This window comes from Pelodiscus sinensis, chromosome 1, assembly GCF_049634645.1.
Source record: "Pelodiscus sinensis isolate JC-2024 chromosome 1, ASM4963464v1, whole genome shotgun sequence".
Taxonomy (NCBI): Eukaryota; Metazoa; Chordata; order Testudines; family Trionychidae; genus Pelodiscus; species Pelodiscus sinensis.
Genome location: NC_134711.1, coordinates 151,649,432 through 151,669,389, shown reverse-complemented (window position 1 = coordinate 151,669,389; position 19,958 = coordinate 151,649,432). Strand labels below are relative to the sequence as shown.

Below are 19,958 nucleotides of genomic sequence, written 5' to 3'. Positions count from 1 at the left end.
ACTCCCAGGAAGTCCCCTTCCATCCTGCACTGCTGCTTCTGATACAATGGCAGCAACTCCTGTTCTCAGGCTGCCTGAGCTTGCCATGGACAGAGGCTGCTGCACAGGGGAGGAGAGCAGGAGAAGGCTGCCTCAAAGCAGTCTCTGCCTGCAGCAATCCGGCCTGGCCATGGACCGCTGCTAGGGACCCCAGCCTCTGTCCATGGCACGTCCAACCTTGCACTCCCATGGATAGGGGCGGCTGCTGCTGCTGCTGCGAAGCACATACTTTATGGGAGCCTCCCTTGGTACCCCCTCCTGCGCTGGTGTCTCAGGGGTGGGTGGGGGGGAGATGAAGGGGAGGTGACACCACATAGCTGGTGCTGGGGGGAGCACTGACTCCTGCTCCCCTCCCCCCCACTTGCTGCCTCTGATACAGCAGGGAGTGGGAGAAATGCAAGTAATTAAGAAGATTAACTGATAAGTGTAGACTTATTGGTTAATCGTATACTCAACTACTCATTTACATCCCTAGCATAGATTGTAATTTGTGACTTAACACTTTGACTATGTACCATTTTAAACTGCAGGAATAACATGAGCTCAGTTTTAAAGCTCACATGCGTTTTTTTTAAACTGCAAGAATTAGCTTTCAAAATGAAAACTTTTCTAATGTTTAGTGATAACTTTGTGTTCTCCTGATTGGTTTGTCAACAGCAATAAAAATTGGAAACCCAAAACCAGCCTTATGGCCATAAATAATTGAGCAATGCAAGGAAAATAACATAGCTGCTTCAGTTTCAAGCTTCCAGGTAGTGGTTTTGAAGAGGGAAAACAGTCCTAAAAAATACTTCAGCATTTTTATGTATTGCCATTCTTCTTATTTGTGCTGCTTCTTGTTATAATAGGAGAACGAGAAAAAGCTATTGCATTCTTAGCTTTCAGCATGCTCTTCAGGTACTTGAAAATGGCCTGTAAGGCAGAGGATGGTGCTAAAATGTATTTTTCAGTCCCAGCAGAGACTGTAGGACAGTCCACTTTTACAAGGCAACCTGTGGGCCTATCTAGAGGTTTACTGTTTGTTATCCATTCACGGCAATGTTTCTGTATCCATTCTTGCACTTGTGGATTATCTCTTGCCTGGTGTAATGTGTGGTGCATGGAGTCAATAAATGCTACAGAATACACTTTACTCATCACTTCCCATGTTCTTTGCATGAGCAGGTTGATGAAAACCAAGCCTCCATATCCATGGGCAATAAAGGCCACATTCTTGGCTGCACTCTTTGAAATAAAATGATCCCAAACGTAAATGGTGTGCTCTTCGGGGCTACTGCTGCACCTCTTCGGGATCCACCAGGAGGACTTTACAGAGGAAGATTCTTCCTTGATGGATAAGCTTAACCACTCCTCTTCTATCTTCAGATCAATGAAATTGTCATTGGGATTTAAAACAATAACTCCTCCATAGCACTGAAGGGCCACTTTAATGAATGGTAGTTGAGTTCCTTGGTCCAGGCCCTCATGGATTATGGTCTTCTGCCCCCACTGACCAGCCCGAAAGACTCCACGGTCTTGTAGGAGCACAATTAGGCTCGTGGAATTAGTTAATGCTTTTTCGCTCATGAAAAAAAAACTTCTAGGTTCATCTTCTGAAGCATCGGTTGGGATGTTGACTTTCTGCAGCTTGCAGACTCTTTCCAGGAGTTCATAAACATACCGTGTAATGAGATGCCCCAGAATTTGATAGCGTTTATGATTTCGCTCATGTGCATTTTTATAATAATTAAAGACAAAGGGTTCATTGGTATCTAGATGCTTCAGTTCCCCATTTTTGTTGAAGTCATATTTCAGTTGCTCTGGACACTCTGAACTCTCTACTAGCTTCCTGAAGCTTAACTCCTGCTCCATTTGCAATTTCTACAAATAAAACAGATGAAATCAACTAGACTTTATTTTTTAAACATAATTTCTTAGGCCACTGATACTCAAATTGTGGCAGATGTACTACACACAGGTCATTTGCTAGTTTTCAATGAACTGGCTACTCCCTGACTTCTAGTTTCTAAATCACATTATCTATTTTGCCACAGACAATTGTGATAATTGCCAAAAAGAGTTTACTGGATCAAGAATAGACAAAGTAATACACAAGTCATTAATGGAATGGGAGAAAGTCCACAAGAAAATCTATTTTAAGACTGAAAAAAAATTGAGAACCTCTTTTTTAGGTAGTGTACTTTTTATTGCCTTTTACAGTAATGACTCAATTGCAACATAAAGAGTTTGATGTACTTTTAGGCTTTGTGTACAGCTTAATGTTTTTAAGCTCTATACTGTTTTCCATTTTTCTGTCTGTCTCCTCCCTTTTGTATAAGTGGATGAGTGCAATCTAGCCCTTCAATACAGCTGCAATAGTACTTTGACAATTCTGTGCTAGCAGCAAAAAGAGCTGCTGACCCAGAACTTCCATGGCCATTAAACAATTTCTTTTTTTGTTTTCTGTCTCTGTACACTAATTTTAACTTTGATAAATGATTTGAATAAAACTGTGCACGGAGAACTGATTTAAATACAAGTGAGAAGTTTTAAAGAACAGGTTAGACAATAGCCTGTCAAAATGGCCTAGGTCAGAATCATAAGATACTAGGACTGGAAGGGACCTCGAGAGGTCATCTTGTCCAGTCCCCTCTTGCGTTAAAGAGTATTTGCGCAAGATCATGCCAATGTAGATGTAGCCAGAGTGGCTACAAGTGGCTCTTTAATGTCTCCCCTGCAGCTCTTTGCAGCATATAGTATTAAAACACTCTGCAATTTAATTATTAACCAGTCTTAAGTCATTAATCAGTCAGGATGCTTTTAATATATTATTAATCAGTTGTAGTTGGTAAAATAATAATATGTTCTGTGTGACTAATATATACACCTATAAAAATAGTAAATGAAACAATGAAGTTACACTACTGTGGCACTTTTGGGTGATGCTGATTGCTAATTTGGCTCCTGCACCACAGAGCACAGGAGACTAATTATATGGGCCTGTGGTGCCTGTGCTCCACCAATATTCAGGAACATGGGCCAAGCTCCATCAGTGCTTGGTTTATATTTTCAGAGCCATCCTGTCCATAGGACAGACCAGGCAACCGCCCAGCCCCGCACTTCAGGGGAATGTGGGGTTCTGAGGAGTCTATGGATTACCAGGGGGCCTGGCACTGGGAGCAATTAGTGACCCATCCCCAATGCACCTGTACTTCACCGCTTCTTACAAGACTCTGCACCTGCTGTACTTATTTCTATCCCTGCTCTGCCCCCATTTTACCTCCTCCGCCACCAAATCCCAGGTCCACCCAACCTCTTTCCAGGTTCTGCCCCATCCCTTGCATGACACCAGAGGGGAAAGGCCAAATGGGGCGGGCTGGGTCACTCACTGCTGCTGGTGTTAGTCCTCTAGCTACTCTTCCAAGCTGCCCTAAACTGCACATCCTTCTGAAGTGCAGGGCCAGGCAGTTTAGTGGGCCCTTACTAGACTTGCTAAATCAAACCCCGAGAGATCGATCTCCACAGCATAAATGGAGACAAGCCCTAAGTTTTCTATAGGAGGAGCTGAATACATGGATGTCTGTTCCTTAACAGGATACAGTGGGAGGTAGTTGAAGGTAGGTGTCAGGGTAAGAGACTACACAGAATAAAGTGATGGCAGAGTCTAGAACCAGGAGGAAACTGTTCCCTAGCACAGTAGTTCCCAACCTTTTTTATATCGCAGACCAGAAAACTCATTCACAAACTTTTGGTGGAGTAGCAACATTTTATCTGCATATTTGAATATTTATTATGCAAATAATGAATATGTAAATATAATATTACCAGGCTGCCTTTGGCCTCCAGAGCCACCACAAATATCCGGCTTCAGCTCCAGCAGTCACTACATGGCAGGCGGCTGTTTCAGCTGTTCACAGTGGCTATGGAGACTGGGGCCAGGGTACATTCTGGCTCCCTAAGCCCCCTAGTGCCAGCCCTAACTGCTAGCTAGCAGACTGCCATCTATCCAAAATAACCCCAGGATCAAAGCCTAGTGGTACACAGCACTTCCCCCTCCCCTATTCCAGACTACATTATTATTCTTTAAATTTCAACCCCCCCTCCAAAAAAGAGATTTATAGGATACCACATTAAATCCTGTAACTGTAACTTGAAACATATACTTACATCCACATTTACTTTAGGGCACTGGGAAGTGCTACCGGTGATTTCATTCAGCTCTGTGTTGGGATTCTGTTTTTATGAAATAACATATTAATGAGTCTTTTTTTGTTGTTGTGGTGGCGGTGGTGACATTTCTCCACAGCCCTCCCCAACTCGCTTCCCCCCAAAATGCAGCCAGGATGCTAACTGTAAAGTTTTGAAGCAATTTACAGTCATTTATACTTACAACTTCTTTGATGAAAAACAAATTGAAAATTATAAACCTGTTAGTTGGAAAAAAGGATTTTGTTGTAACATCTATAGATTTAAAAAACAGTGACTTTAGATGGCTATCAATGCAGTCTCACTACAATAACCACTGCGTGCTAGAATAAAACTTTATAGTGATGAAGGGCTCCAGTCTGTGCTTCAATGTTTTGTGGATATAAACAAATAGGAGTGCAGTATTCAGTGCTGTCAATATGTATCTTTTACAAACACTAAATGATGTCAAGATATATATTCAAATGAAAAATTACACTTTCCCCCAAAAGTACATAAGTGTCAGCTGTAAGATCTCTGGTGATATTATGTACAGCACCTAGCATGTTTGGAGCACTACTGCAAAACAAAATAAACAACACTGTCCTTTACAAGGTTTAAAATGCAAGTTTACCTCCATCTCAGCAAACCCCACTTGTCTCACCACTTTTTCTTGTAAATTTCGTTGTCACTAGAAAAGCAAAACCTTGAGTCTGAGGTTGGAGAAAACTTAACTCTTTTAAAGAACAGACGCCTATGTTATTTCAATCTTTTAACTTCACTTATTTGTTATGTACTTCCACTGGGGCCTGTAAAAGGTATCAAAAACTGTTCTGTTAGGTCACATATCTGGGGGTTAAAGGTCTGCAATTTATGATCTAAAATATCATTCTAAGACTTTGAATGGACCCCCTGCTAGCCTAAAAATTAAAACCTTTTGTACAATATTGAGTTGAACAGTTGCCAGCACTGGTTTTCAGCAAGTACTTTCCCTGACCTGAAACAAAAATCGTTTAAGTTCTACTGAAGGAAGGAAAATATTGTTTTCAATACCACATCAAAGGCTGTGTGTAATTTTGCTTTCAGAAACAACATTGAAAACATTTATATCTCATCTGTACTAACATAAAGTTCATAGGGTGAGTAATTGCTGAAAGCTATAATCAGAAATGCAATTTATTAGATCCCAGCCATGGACACTGAGCCATAAGGAGGGACACCTGTGTCCCAGTGACTTCAATAGATCTACATTCAGAAGAAGATACTTGCAGTTTCTGACCCTACAGGAGGCCCAGAAAAATAAAGCTTCATGAATTCAAGTACAGTTAAGGTTGAATTCCAGCCTCTTTATATTCTCTCTTGATCTTGATTGTAAGTGACAAGATATGAGAACTTTTGATAGCAGTTATATATTTGGAGTGTGTTTTCTTGATCAATTCCCCAAGGAGTTTCAATTCCTATAGGGAAGGACTTGTTATTGATGCCATGTGCTTCTTAGGTCCACATTTCAGTCAAATTAAATAATAGATTGCTTTTTAGGGAACTTGTATTTAAGTTGCAGGCCCAACTCTCATCCTTTAATTTGCTCTGTTTCCTTAAGTTATGAGTGCTGTGTCTTTGGGGTGATTTATTAGAAATCCAGGCAAAACAAGAATTTATTTCTTCTCTGTGTTGCAATAATGAGAGTTAAAATTAAAAGATGGTTACATTCTGAGGGAAGTAGGGTATTTAATTGTTGAAGGGGACAGGAACACAGTATGTGGGCATTGGTGTGACACTGAAAGAAAGAGCAGCAAGATAAGAGTAAACCCAGTTTTGAGGGGGGTAAACTCAGAAACTGGTGGGAGCAAGCGGGGTAGTGTGAGAAGATGGTATTCAGCAGAGCTCGTGGGTGGTGTGAGAGGCTTTGGGGGGCCAGATCTGGTGGGGCCAGTGACGCTATGGCACACTGTGAGACCCAGCATTTTGGAGCTATATGGGAGCGGGGAGGGGGCGGTATGCGGTGGCGCTTTGGGGTGGGGGGGTCTGAAGAGCAAGAGGCTGGTGTTCGGTGGGGCTAGCTAGGAGTGGGAGGAGGCTTGGGCGGGAAGGGGGCTTATGCTATGGGGTAGGTAGCTGGGGCCAGTGCTTGTGGGGGGGCAGGTCTCTGTGCGGACTCTGCGCTCCCCGAGACGGGAGGGGGCAGCCGCGGCAAGTCCCGGGCTGTTGGGGGTGGTGCCCAGGCCCGGCCCGGATGTAGCCGGGGAAGCTGCGCAGGCGCTGGCGGCCGGCAGGGGACCCGGGCGAGCGGCGGCGGCGAGCGGAGCTAGGAGGTGGCGGGGCCGGGCCGGGTGAGCGAGCGGCGGGGGGGGAGACACTCGGGAGGCAGCAGCGCGGGGCCCGGTGCCGGTCTCGGCGGGTGCAGCCCGGCCCCGGCCATTGGCCCCCTGCGCCCGCGCCCCGCCGGGGCTGCTGCGCTGAGGAGCCTGGCGCCAGTGCACGGGCTCTGGGGCAGAGACGCGGCCCCGGGAGGGGAGCGGGGCGTCGGCAGGGCCGTGGCGCAGGGGCCCTGTGAGACCCTCTCTGTCCCCTGCAGCCTCCACAGGCTGTTCGGGGCTGGAGGCGACCCCCCCCCCCCCCCCGGGACTCGGGCTTTCCTGTGCCGCGGCGGGGTGGGGGTCTGCTGTCGGGCCAGGGAGGTAGCCCGCCTGGCCAGTGTGGACGCAGCAGCGTGCCGGCGGCAGGGGCGAGCGGTTCTGGTATAAGGTGCCTAAGCCTACCCCGGGATAACTGCGTCCCGTCCGGGTGAAGGGTGGCGCTGAGAGAGGCGAGCCAGTTGAGAAACAGATCGCGCCTCTGAGGGGCAAAAGCCAAGCCTTAGAGACTCACGGAACCACTTGGAGCCAGGGCTCCCGTCTGGTGCAAGCTTTCCTGTGGTGCTGCCCTCCAGTCGGAGTGCCCGGTACATGTGTGAATTAATCCGTGCGATGCCCCGATGAGAAGTGGAAATTGTATTATCCCCATTTGACAGCTGGGACTGGGGAACCAGTAAGGGTAGCAGGAAAAGGAAGGTAAGACATCTGACGAGGAGCCATGGTGCAGGGCAAGAACTTGGAGTGTTTGGGCAAGAGACTGGGACAAAGAGCTGGCTCAGGGGCAGCAGTAAGACTAGACCAAGTCTTGGGATTGGGACTCTGTAGGGTGGGAGAGCATGATGGGCAGAGGGGAGGGAGAGAGACAGATGAGACAGGAAAGGAGGCTGGACTGGGCTGGGCTGGGCTGTTCAAGGAAACTTTCACTGAAACTACAAACTTGAGGACTGGAAAATGAAATTGTCAGACATCCTTTCCAATTCATACAGTATTCAGTTTACATGTAGCCAGGCAGACAAACTTGTTTATCTGGTGACAAGTCAATTCTCAAGAACATAATTTTCAATATATATAAATAATTCCTTACATATTATCCATACATACATTTTGCAAGGATTATGATGACCAGAATGACACTGGCTGTCAGTAGAGACCTTATGTGACAAACCTTGACAAATGAGTAAGAAGATATTCGGTTCTTATCAGACAGTTGGCACTAGGAGGTTGCTGGTTCCCAATGATTTAATGTTAAAGGCCATTGGATGCTGCCTTAGGAAACTGGATTCTATCTCTGGCTCTGTGAAAAGGTCGTCTAAAAAGGTTGGCCCATCTACATTTTTCAGGGATGTGAAAAATCCACTATGCTGAGCATCTTAGACAAGCCGATTTAACCCTTTGTGTAGACAGCACTGGGTTGATGGAAGAATTCTTCAGGACTGAGGGCCACATCTGATAGGGAACTTGTATGGAGGGCCTGGTAGGGAAGGCTAGGGGAAGTTGTGTCTCCCCGAACAGCCAGATGTGGCCTGGCCGCTGCCCCCTCTCCAACCTTCTCTGCCCTGGCCTATAACCACCCCTTCTGGAAATTCCCACCTCTTATCCTACCTCCCTGCTCCCTTCCTCCCAGGAACCTTCGCTACCCTCTGACTGTGCCATCTAGAGCGCCTGGGTTAGCGACGCTGCAGCGGAGCTGCTTGGCCAGAATTGCTGCTGCATCGCCTGGAGCATTGTGGCTTGCAGTGCACTTACTGTGCCGTCCAGGGAGCTGGGAGAGATTAGGTTCCTGGACAGTGGAGGAGAAGTGGAGGGGGACAGGCCCAAGGACTAGCAATCTCTGCTTGATGTGCTGCTCACAAGTTTGATTGGCTCCTCCTACAAAACTATCCTGACCCTACTCCCTACTGGGAGCTCAGGATCCAGACTGAAGAGTCTGATGAGTTAGATATAGATGGTCAGCTGTAGTTTGCCCTTTCTGGACTAAAGCTTTTATTTAATGAAAACTCAGCTTCTGGGGTAGTTAATATTGTCTTGTCTCCCACCTCCCCACCCAACCCTATTGGTCAGGAAAAGCTTTGTCCTTGTTAGAGGCAAGTAAATTATTTTAAGTCCTGGGGATGCTTACCTCCAACTGTCCCAAGAGTATTGAGAAAATTAATTGGCTAATGTTTGTAAACTCTGAACAAATGAAGTACAAATTACTAAATTGATTTTGTATCCATATCCATTTACAGAAGTGACAGTTATGGAAGGAAATGGAAAAACTCCTACGTCAGGTCATCTGAATGTAAGTTTTGTATTGTTTATAAGAAAATTCTTCATCCCTGGCATTATGTTCTTGCAAAAATTCCAGAAACTGCAATCATGAATCCTGCAAGGTTCATTTTATTGGGTTGCCATCCCCAGAGAGCCAATTTAAGTCTTCATTTATGCATGTTCATGTGCATAAATATACGTTACTCGATGGAGGCATATTTGGGTAGGGAGAGGTGATGTATAGCGAAGTGGTAAATTCAAAGTGCAAGGCTAATATAGACGTTAGTATATAGACACAATAATTAAGTACAGATTAAAGTACTTTTTATTTTGTATTCAATACACTCTTTTGTAAGGCATTGAGACTACACATGGCTTCTTTTTAGGGCTGGATTCTGCAACTATTATAGAATAATAGAATACGAGAACTGGAAGAGACCTCAAGAGGCCATCCAGTCCAGTCCCTTGCCTTCAGGGCAGGACCAAGCACCATCTATATCAGGGCTACTCAACACCCGGGCTGCATTTTTTTGCAGCTGGTGGTGCAGTTTGAGTTTACGCGGGGCTCAATATGTGGCGTACGCGTAGGATCCTTTCAACATGGCCTCCACTGGGAACATGCTCCACAATGGCGAGGCGTCTCCCAGCTGGGGTGAGCACTGAAAGACACAAGCAGATGGGCTGTATGGAACAGACTGGTATAGTGTGTCGGCATTTCTAGCCCTCAGGGAGGAGGTGCCAAGAGTGCCAGGGTATTGTGGGAAATGCTTTGTATTCATGCTGGTTGGTGTAAAAGAAGCTATTTTCATATATTTGCATATATATTTGCATTTATATATTTGCACTTAAGTTGTGGCCCTCAACATGTGCTGTGAGTATCATTGTGGCCTCGGGGACTTCAAAAGTGGAGTAGCTCTGCTCTAGATCATCCCTGATAGATGTGCAACTTGCTCTTAAATATCTCCAGTGATGGAGATTCCACAACCTCCCTAGGAAATTTATTCCAGTGTTTTACCACCCTGGCAGTTAGGAAGTTTTTCTTAATGTCCAACCTAAACCTCCCTTGCTGTAATTTAAGTCCATTGCTTCTTGTCCTAAAGAAGAACATTCTTGTTATGCCAAAGAACAGATCTATATTCAGAGTAATGGTCCACAAAAATACACCAGAAATTGTCTGTTAACCTTTATTACTCCTAAATTTTTCTGTATTACCCCCACTAGCACAAGTCAACTACTGACAGCAACACTGGATACACTGCTGGAGACAAAGAACCCATAGCACTCAGCTTTTTAACTACTTTGTCTAACCCTGTGTAGAGCTGGGCTAGGTAGTACAGTGATTAAAAATATACCTCCTGCCACCACTTGATTACACTAATGTTTCCACCATTGCTGCCATAAGTGGCAAATTTTAGGCTAATGGAGACAAATCTAAAATGAGTATTTTACCATGCATATCAAGGTCCAAAAAGCTTATTTCAGTAGGAAGCTGATATGGGACTTTGAATTTCATTTTTGTTAAATAATGGATGATTTTAAACTTTGCTCATTTTCCTTTTTCATGTTCATCTTAGAAGCTTAATTGTGAATGTTTGGAGCTCATGCATTTTTTTTTAATGTGTGAGAGGATGTTTTCATTCTGTTAAAGCTGAGAATGTTAATACATGCCAGCATGTATTATCTGAGTACTTTTTGATATGTAGATGTTGATTGTCAACTCGGAAATATTGTTTTGGGATTTAATTGTTCTTGAGGGGGTTTTTAAACCTTTCTTTTTAGAGAATGTAGGTTGATTTCTTAGAAGATTGTAGTTTTCTTTCTATTAATCCTAGCATGCCAGCTTAATGGAAAGATGAAATTGGATGTCAGTGAATCAGAAAGGACCTAAGGAAATTATAAGTGGAGAGTGCATCTGTTTTTATCCTAAAGCAGGGGTCTCCAAACTTTTCAGCCCGAGGGCCGCATTAACTATCAAACAGCAGTTCGGGGGCCGCTTTCACGACAGGGAATTTCAGTTGCCTATTGCGCCCTCTGTCGCAGCGCGGCCGGTACTCTGACCATGCACTCCCTCCAGTGCTGAAGGGGAGAGAAAGGGGGGCCCGGGCCCACCCTCACTCACGGGCCCCAGCCCAGGGCCCTAAGGACACGGAACCAGCTGGCTCCGGTCCGGCTGACGGGGCTCCTGCCGTCACTCGTCAGCCCGCCAACTCTAACGAGTTCTGCCCTGGGCTGCTTCCTTTCCCTCCTCGTGTGACCCTCTACCTCCCCCCACCGTGGGGCGGTCACCTTTGATTCGTCCGTCAGGCTGACGGTCGTATATCCAGACGCCCACCCCTCCCGCCGGGGCTGGTCCTGCCGTCTGGGTGGCCGTCGGGTCTGGACTCCTGAGAAGGGGGGGGCTTTTCCCCCTGCTCTCCCCTTCCTCTGCACGCTGTCCTCCCCTCCTGCTTGCCACCGCTCACTCCTTCCCCCCCCCCCCCCCGGGCGGAAGGGGTCACCTTTTTAAAGTTCCTGCCGGGGTTCACGTTCCCCCGCATGTCGCCGGGCGGGCGTTACCACCACCGCCCATCCTGCCCCCTGATTGGCCGGCTGCCCTGTCAGTCTGGGCGGGGGAACGCCGCCCGTGCTAACCCCCGCCCCCTGCGCCGTTTGCCGCCGCGCGGCTGCTTGTCAGCGGAGCGGCCCGCTTCTCCTGCCCTGGCGCGGCGTGAGTACACGCCGCACACCCCTGACAGGGCCCCCCCCCGCGGCAAGAAGGGCCCGTTCGGCGGCGCCCCAGGGACGGGCGGGAGTCGCCTCGTCACACCGGCATGCGGAAGGCGGGGCCAGACAAAAAGGTCTCCACGGGCCGGATGAGAGGGCCTCGCGGGCCGCATCTGGCCCGCGGGCCGTAGTTTGGAGACCCCTGTCCTAAAGGCACATTCATGGAGTAGTTAATAAACTTAATTCAGGAGTTCCTTTATTCCTATGCTCCGCATTCTCTAGTCTATTGAGATTTAAAACCAAGTTTCCAGTGCCCAATGTGATTAGAAGGATAAACCAGGAATAGAGGACCATAAAGAGTACTATGTTCGAATTCAAGTTAGTCAGTATTTCTCACCATGTTCTTAATTTGGCTTGAAGGGTGTGAATGCATGAATTCACAGCACCAGTAGAGAGTTGAATCATTTGATTTTAATACAGGTTGAACTTCTCTAATCCAGAACATTCTCATCCAGAAACATCTGTCGTCCAGAATGATTTTTAGTTAGCCAGATGTTGACTTTTTATGGGTGTGGCCAAGTTTTCTGTGGGTCCCATAAAGTTTGTTTATAGCCACCAGTCCTAGCTCTCAGTGTTCTGTGCTGTTACTTAACTCTAATTTACCCCCAAATGTCCTCTAACAGTACAGTTAGCAGTGAATGTGTTAGTAATGTTGCTTACAATATTGACCTACTGTGGACCAGATAATTCTCTTATTTGGAACTGGTCCAGTCCCAAGGGTTCCAGACTAGACAGGTTTGACCTGTATACATAATGAATATGAAAGTAACATGCTCTATTTCCCAGTTTCGCATACCAAAGAAGAAACCTAACTCGAAGTCAGAGGATGTCCATCTTCAGTCCCCTTTGTCAAGGCTGACAGACTCCCACCAATGGGATTGCCCTTTACAAGAGGTAAATAGAAGCTTCTTACAGTCTGTTCTATTTGAAACTTTTTAAAATGAGATGTATTAGGAACACATTATATATTACTTGTTTGTTCTGAAATTGAGTATTATCTTTCATATAGAGAAAAAAAGTCTCAATTGCAGGAATGTGGGTGGGGCTGTTACTGACTTAACAGAGGCTCAGGTCTATGCACATACATATGGTTGATTACAGTATCAGAGCCTGATTGTAGTATTGGCAGGCCAGCTGTTTGAAAACCATGAGCTTAGTCTCCAAAAACAAAAAACCACCCAAATCCAAAATACTTCTCATGAGGTTATATTTAAAATAATGATTTAAAACTACTTTTGCGATTAATTTTGTGTTCTGATTTGAGTTTTCAGGTTATATTATGTCACGTGGTCAAGCTTTTCTCTGGAATCATTTGTGGTAGAAACTTTAAAAAAAAATTAAAACTGTGATCCTGGAGTCTGAGAGATGGGACTTAAAGAAAATCTGTCTTAATCTTCTCATTCATTTATAGAAACAAATAATTACCAAGTAATTTACTTTCAGAAGCCATTAAATGAGATATAAAGATACTCTATTATGTGGGGATTACAGTGCTATTAAGTAGAATTTAAACTCAGCACTGAAACTTTTATTTCTGATAATGCCCACAGCATGCTAGCCACTGTGCAAATAGAAACAATGGTACAGGCCCTGCCCCAAATAGCTTAGTTGTGGAGCTTTCAGATGAACATAAAGGACCTTTGAGTACAAGTCCCTTTGAAAGTCTTGGCTCCTAGATCTGTAGGTGCTTTTAAAACTGTCCTTGATATGCTTTTACCATAACACATATAGGGGAAGGCACAGGGGAACATGCTGTTTAGGTGGTCATGTGTTGATTGTCTATTTCCTAACAAAGTGGTGTGGGTTTTTTGATTGGTAAAACATACTGATTGTCTTCAAGTGACTCACAATCTTGTAGAACCAGTGGCTTACTTTGCTGACATGAAGCTTATAAAAAAGTATATTCAGGAGAGAGATGTCTATCAAGTGGCTGGTGACCTGTGGACCAGATTCATAAGGATATTTCTTAGCCCAGTTACTGAATATGTAAAGCAGGGAATACTAAAACTAGCCACCGCTTTATTGCTAACATACTTATCTAGGTAGTTAAAAATAAAACTCTGAGAGCCTCTCCTCCCTTTTTGGTCTGTGTTCCTGCAGGTAACTAGTATCAGAGTGCTTGGAAGCAACAGAATTCTCACTAGTTAACTGCCTTGTCATTCTTTGGTATACTCTAGAGCCTTGCAGGGATACAAAAATTTGTATCTGAAAAACTGAGCCATGGATATCTTCATCCACATCTGTGATTGCAGATACCTGCACATATAAAGCTAATATCAGCACATTTGCAGAGTTTTTAATACAAAATTTGTATCTGCATCCACAAAACTGAGTTGTGAATATCTGTACTCATATCTGTGGATATAAAGCTCATATGCATAGACTTGTCAGTGTCCTTGGCTCCTGGCTCTCTATACTTGCCATGTAACTTTGCATGCTACCAAGTCTGAAGTTGCACTTACAGACTTCTCAAGGGCTGTTCTTATTTTTAAACATCACTGATCTGTTAGTTTCTTGTTCTTGTGTGTATTTACAGTTTCTGTATCTCTGTTATCTTTGGCTTTGCTGCAAGCACAGTTTCTGCATTCAGTTGCTCCTAGGTTTTAACATCTTTGCTACCCTGTGCATACCAGTGTTCTGTACTTTCAGAAGAGATTCAGAATTGCCCAAAAGTTAGGAATAAGGCATATGAGTCTCACCAACTACTTCCTCCTTTCAAGGCTTCACTTCTCAATGAACTCTCACAGTTATTCTGGAAAGTAGTTGTAGCAGGACTTGTTGTCTCATTGCAATTCAGGTGTAGGATTATCTCCTCCTGGTTGTTCATCTTGGTCCACCTTTAAGAAACACTTCGGCTTCTATTATGGACAGCTTTTAGCTTTCTGCAGCTTCCCCATGCTCTTTTCAGCCTATACATCTGAGAGCTTCATTCTGGGCCTCGCAGTCACCTCAGTTTATGTTCCTTTTAATAATAATGCTGTTTAATCTTAAGGAAGTGTAATGCACAAGATTACTTCAAAATGTTTTACAAAGATGGGTAAATACAACCCCATTCTACAGATAGAAACAAAGACATGTTTGTAAAAAGGCTTGTAAAAAGGCTCCATACAATGTGTAGCAAAGAGCAGCAGGAGATGGATTAAAAAGCCACTTGCAGCTCCAGGCCCCATAGTCTGTGTCTATGACTTAGCTCAAATTAAGTAATTTGTTAAGGGAATTAATGTAGGCAGGTGCCTTACTGTTTCATGATTAATATTGAACAAACCCACTACACAAGCACATGGTTTGAGCATTCTTGTCTTAAAACAGATTGTGAATTTTTACTTATCTTGGACAAAGTCAAATTTCTTAGATATAGGGCAGGTTTTCTTCAAGACAAGATTGTGGCATGGATAGAGGTGATGAAAATCATACTGATTTCAATATTTTATCTTTGAGCCAAATGTTTAGCTTTCTTTGCTGCTCATCACCTGTTTTACATGAGCAGTTGTTTTATGTTCTGTCCTTCTCACTCCTCCGCCTATCCTTACTTCTTCCTGATAGATTAATAATAAATTATGTCTAAAAACTTCTTCATTATTACACTTTTTTTTAATTCCAGTGGAAATTAAGGACACGGAATCAAGAGTCTTCTCTAAAATGGAAAAGACAAAGGGACTTCGATAGACCCCGCTTCATTGGTGAAGGATCAACAATTGGGTAAGATGTCTCGCATCAAAACTAGCTCATTTTACATTATAGTGTTTTACATATTCTGGGTGTTTTAAACCTTTCTTGAGAACAGGTATCTTTAACTGCCACACAATTTATTAGGGTCATACAAATGCTACTTTCATAGCAGTATAGAAAGCCCAAATTGAGATTAATGGCTAGAGATATATTTATTTAGTAATCATATGCTAGTATAAATTTACAAATTGATTGCAAGCTTTATTTTGTTGTAAGATTTCTCATAAGGTTGGATGGCAGCATCAAACTAAGAATACAAATCTAACAGGTACAGTGGGTCCCCGAGTTGCGAATGGTCGACTTACGACTGTTCACAGTTATGATCAAAACTGTCGTAAATGGCAGACGCTGAGTTACGAACGCGATCCGCGCTTACGAACAGCGTGGTCACGTGTAACTCAATGGGGTCCACGAACAAACCGAGTTACGACCAATTGCTTGGTCCATAACCAGTTTGTAAGTTGGAGAGAAGCTGTAGTTAAGTCAGGAATTTGGATGTTCTGTGTTATATAAGAGGTTCGATGAGCGGATCACAGAGGTTTTTTCAAGTTTTTGTAATCTATGCCAGTTAAAATCTTTAAGATTCTTAGATAAAGACGGTTACTCTTGAGGCACAGATTATTTTTCCAGCAGCTGCTGCTCTTGTGGGGGTTTTTCCAAATCCATCTTCAGATCACTTTTGAATACGCACATCACTATGAGATCTCGGACAGATAATAAATAAGTTGGCTTTGTCAGCTGTCAGAGGAAAACAAAGCCAACCAACATGATTAGCAGTAAGAACTGCAAAATTAGAAACAAGCAGGATCTCTAACTGAGGTGGTTTGAAGTGGTGAATCATTTTTATTAATGACCTTTTTTTGGCACAGGCTTATTGTGATTTGCACTTGATGTTAATTGTGAATTACATAGAAGATGTACTCCACAGCAGTCAGATGGTTATATATGTTAAAGAACATATTTGGGAAGTCAACATGCAGAAGGAAAGGAATTAGTATTTGACTAAACAAAATGTTAGAGTTCTTAGAGTCAATCTTAGTGACAGAAGTTAAGTATTTTGATTTAATGGTAGGATTGCATCTACATAATTTAAACAATTAGATTATTCCAGATGTTTCTAGTTTGTGAATTACAGAATCAGGATAATTCTGTCTTAGGGCTAGTATTTTAAATAAATGCATTTATAGAGTGGTTTATTGAAACAAAAAGAATCTAGAAGTGCACATTTTTGAAGAAGCAGCTCAGTTTAAGGAGCTACTTAATATACCCTAATACATTTGTTAGTCTTTAAAGTGCACCCAGACTCTGTTTAACAGATCTGTTTAACAGAAATTCTAATTTTCCTGCTTCTTCAAAGGCACAACTGTCTGCTCTGGCTTTCTAACATTAGCTGCAAACAATGAAGCTTTTCTGTTCCACTCTATCCAACTTAAAAATTGGAGTTATTGGAACCCTTGTGTTGTGACATCGTATTCTAGTGGGGGCTGCTTGTTTCTCTCTGTGACGCCAAATAGCATTCTTGGGGTGCTGAAGTAGACCTTCAACTGCCATTTATAACTTTAGGACACTTAAAACAGATACTTTTGGAATCTATTACACAAATTACTTTCACTTGATATTTGAGAGAGGTGCATAGTCATAGGGTTAAATAACTCATTGGAGACACACTAGTAAAAAACAATGGGTAATATAGTTAGGCAGCAATTTTTCAGATGTTAATTTGTTTTTTTCCAGAATCTTTTTTTAAAGAAGGGTTTGTACAGATAAATGAGATGTTGAGAACAAAATTAATCGAGGGATATGATGATAAATAATTCTTTAATTGCATATTTACCAGGGTTAAGAGGCTGGGTAATAAATGAGAGGAATTACTGCTTATTTGAGTATTACCTTGATTTAGTTGGTATTATTGAAACCTGTTGGAAAGATAATATAATTGAAATAATAAATGGCATTTAGGAAGAATGAAGTGGGCAAAAATGCAGGCGAAATAGTACTCCATGGTATAAAAAAAAAAGTCATGATCTGTTTTCATGTCACTGACAGCTTGAACGTAAATCAACTTGAACATTTATGGGTCAACATCTTAATGGAAATAAACAATGGCCCATGTTATGGTTTATCTGCTATAGGCCACAAAATAGAGAACAGGACCATCTCCTTAAACACCTGTAGTTAATGTACAAGAGATACAATAACGTTTGAGAAATCTGAATTTATTTCACTCCAACCCCCTTCTGACAATCAAAATTGCTACACAACTCTGGGAAGGGAGATTGAAGCCCAATCACACCACTTCAGACACTGGGCCCAAAACCCTGCTTATCCTGCCAAAGCTTTAGGGCTTCATCCCTGGGCTATGTGCCTCAGTCTTTGGATCAGCCAGCCATAGGCCCCAGCAAGTCTAGTGCCAGCCCTGGAGACCCCATTAAAATTGGATCTTTGCCCACTTTGGGGTCCTAACCCACAGTTTCAGAACTGCTGAAATAAATATCACGGTGGACTTGAGTCTGAGTGACACATCAGACCTTCAGCATGCTGGCAATACTAAAACATAATTGATGTTTTAAAAAAATGATAGAGGACCATTTCCTAAGTTCATAAGTTGCTCCAACCCAGGGAAAATGGGTATTATATTTCATCTTGATAGACAGACATTGATCACAGAACTGTAAATTGTTGGTTGCTTAGTGATGCAAGTGATTTATGACTTAATTACACTGATGTACAAACAGAATAAAGTCTGGTGTTCTTTAAAGGGCTAGTTTCACAAACCTAATAATAATTATGGGCCAAATCAGCTGGAGAAAGTAAATAAAGTCATAAATGTCAATTGGGAACTGTATAAGAGTATTTTACCAGCTGTCCAAAATGCCATAACTGAGTGAAAAGGGTATAAACAAAACCACAACCATCCCCCCAGCTTACAGGAGAAGTTTGGTGGGACGTGTTCCAATTCTGTTTAAAAGGGGATAAAGAGCTTCTCTGGGCTTAGTCAGCCCCCAACCTGCTGCACATGGAGACTAGTGGCTCCTTAAAAGGAAGGATCCAGCCCCAGTCGAGTGTGGCACTCAAGAAGAAGTGGAGCTAAAGAATAGCTTTCCCTAGCCCCATAGAGTAAGAACTGCTTACCCAGAAAGCTGTTGATAATCCTCTGCTGCTTGGATACTCTGGAGAGGTAAAGACTTAATCTTGCTTTTCTTTTCATTTGAGCCTGGGAAGCTAAGCCTGGGCTCCTCAGATACTCAAAGGAGTTGGGAACCTGGCTGCCTTCATATAGACTATTTGCCTTTTTCCCTGCAAGGAACAGTAGGGTAATCCCAGACTGTTGTGTAGGTTGCAAGATTATTTTGTTTGGCTTTCCTTTTGTTTTGGACTGTGGTTGTGCCCAGAAGGTGGGGAGCTATCTCACTAACTCTTACAGCTGACAGAATGCATCTGTCACTCCAGACTGGTGCTACAATAATATCTATAGCCAGAGAAGGATGTCTGGGATGAGAGAGGTGCCCTTCCTCTCTTCACAGGTGAGCCCTTGAGGTACAATCCATAACAGAAAATCAAAGCCGTTTTTATATAAAACAAATGGAAGAAAGGGAAAGTTTATAGAAGTGAATATTAATTGGAAGCTAGCCATGTAGAAATTTGCTAAGGGAGGCAACAAGACACAGGAAGAAAGCTCTGTCTAGCAGAGTGGAAAACAGAAAGCAGTTTAAAAGTATGTTATGTGCAGAAAACCATGGTATAGTCAATTGTTAAATGGAAATGACAGAATTGTAATAATGTGGAAAAGGCAGAAGTGTGCAATAAATATTTCTGTATTGGATTTGGGGGGGACAGAAAACGGTGTCCTGTCTTATGCTTTCTGTTCTAGTGATAACTCAGAAGGATGTTAAATAGTAGCTATTTATGTAAGACATTTTAAAATCATCTGATCCAAATATCTTGCACCCAAAGTTTTTAAAAGCTGACTAAGGAGCTTTTGGGGCTGTTAATGTTGGTTTTTTTTTTTTTCAATAAGCCTTAGAACAGTGAGAGAATTCCAGTAGCCTGGAAGAAAGCTACTATTGTACCAGTGTTTAAAAAGAGTAAGCGGGTTGACTTGGGTAATTATAGGCTTATCAGCCTGCCATCAATCCAAGACAAAATAATGGAAAGTTGATATGGGACTCCATTAATAAAGAATTCAAGATGGTAATATAATTAACACCAATTACCATGGGCTTATGGGACATATATCCTGTCTATTTTCGGGAAGCATGGTTTAGCTGTGCTGAGTACAAACTCAGCTGAAACCAGTGGGTATGTATGTGGCATGGCGCAGCCATGTCGCTGCTGCCTGTGGTGCATTTATACTTGTGCTAGTTCTCTGATGCTCCTAGCTCATAGTGTAGATATAGCCAGAGAGTGACAATCTTGGAATTATATCGTATAAATCCGTGGCTCTCAACTTTTCCAGATTACTGTACCCTTTCCAGAAGTCTTATTTGTCTTGTATACCCCGTGTTTCACCTCATTTAAAAACTATTTGATTACAAAATCAGATACAGAAGAGTCACAGCACACTCTTACTGAAAAATGGCTGACATTATTTAGGCCATATAATTATAAAATCTACTGGAATGTAAATATTGTACTTTCATTTAATTGTATGGTTTGTAG

General features: G+C 43.0%; 2 protein-coding genes across 8 annotated transcripts in view; one reads left to right on the top strand and one right to left on the bottom strand.

The window, feature by feature from the left end:
* Nucleotides 1-840: 840 nt before the first annotated feature.
* LOC102450897 (putative protein ARB2BP) lies at nucleotides 841-5,438 on the bottom strand. The gene is made up of 3 exons (XM_014577303.3): nucleotides 4,838-5,438; nucleotides 4,186-4,251; nucleotides 841-1,899 (listed from the first exon to the last, which is right to left on the bottom strand). The coding sequence occupies exons 1-3, from the start codon at nucleotides 4,841-4,843 to the stop codon at nucleotides 841-843; spliced, it is 1,131 nt and encodes a 376-aa protein (XP_014432789.2). The 5' UTR covers nucleotides 4,844-5,438.
* A 29-nt stretch (nucleotides 5,439-5,467) lies between these two features.
* The window catches only part of SENP7 (SUMO specific peptidase 7), an 88,207-nt gene continuing 73,716 nt past the window's right edge, over nucleotides 5,468-19,958 (top strand). For 3 of the 7 annotated variants that reach the window (XR_012897467.1, XM_075907679.1, XM_075907651.1), the window contains exons 1-4: nucleotides 6,387-6,533; nucleotides 8,786-8,838; nucleotides 12,357-12,464; nucleotides 15,172-15,269. Coding sequence is in view for 6 of the 7 variants with exons in the window: in XM_075907679.1 (XP_075763794.1) it covers nucleotides 8,797-8,838; nucleotides 12,357-12,464; nucleotides 15,172-15,269 (248 nt within the window). In the remaining variant the exon portion in view is untranslated. Of the gene's footprint in view, nucleotides 5,575-6,386; nucleotides 6,534-7,134; nucleotides 7,254-7,426; nucleotides 7,875-8,785; nucleotides 8,839-12,356; nucleotides 12,465-15,171; nucleotides 15,270-19,958 lie in introns of those variants that run through there. The other 4 variants (XM_075907664.1, XM_075907687.1, XM_006130713.4 and 1 more) reach the window with 4 other exon arrangements.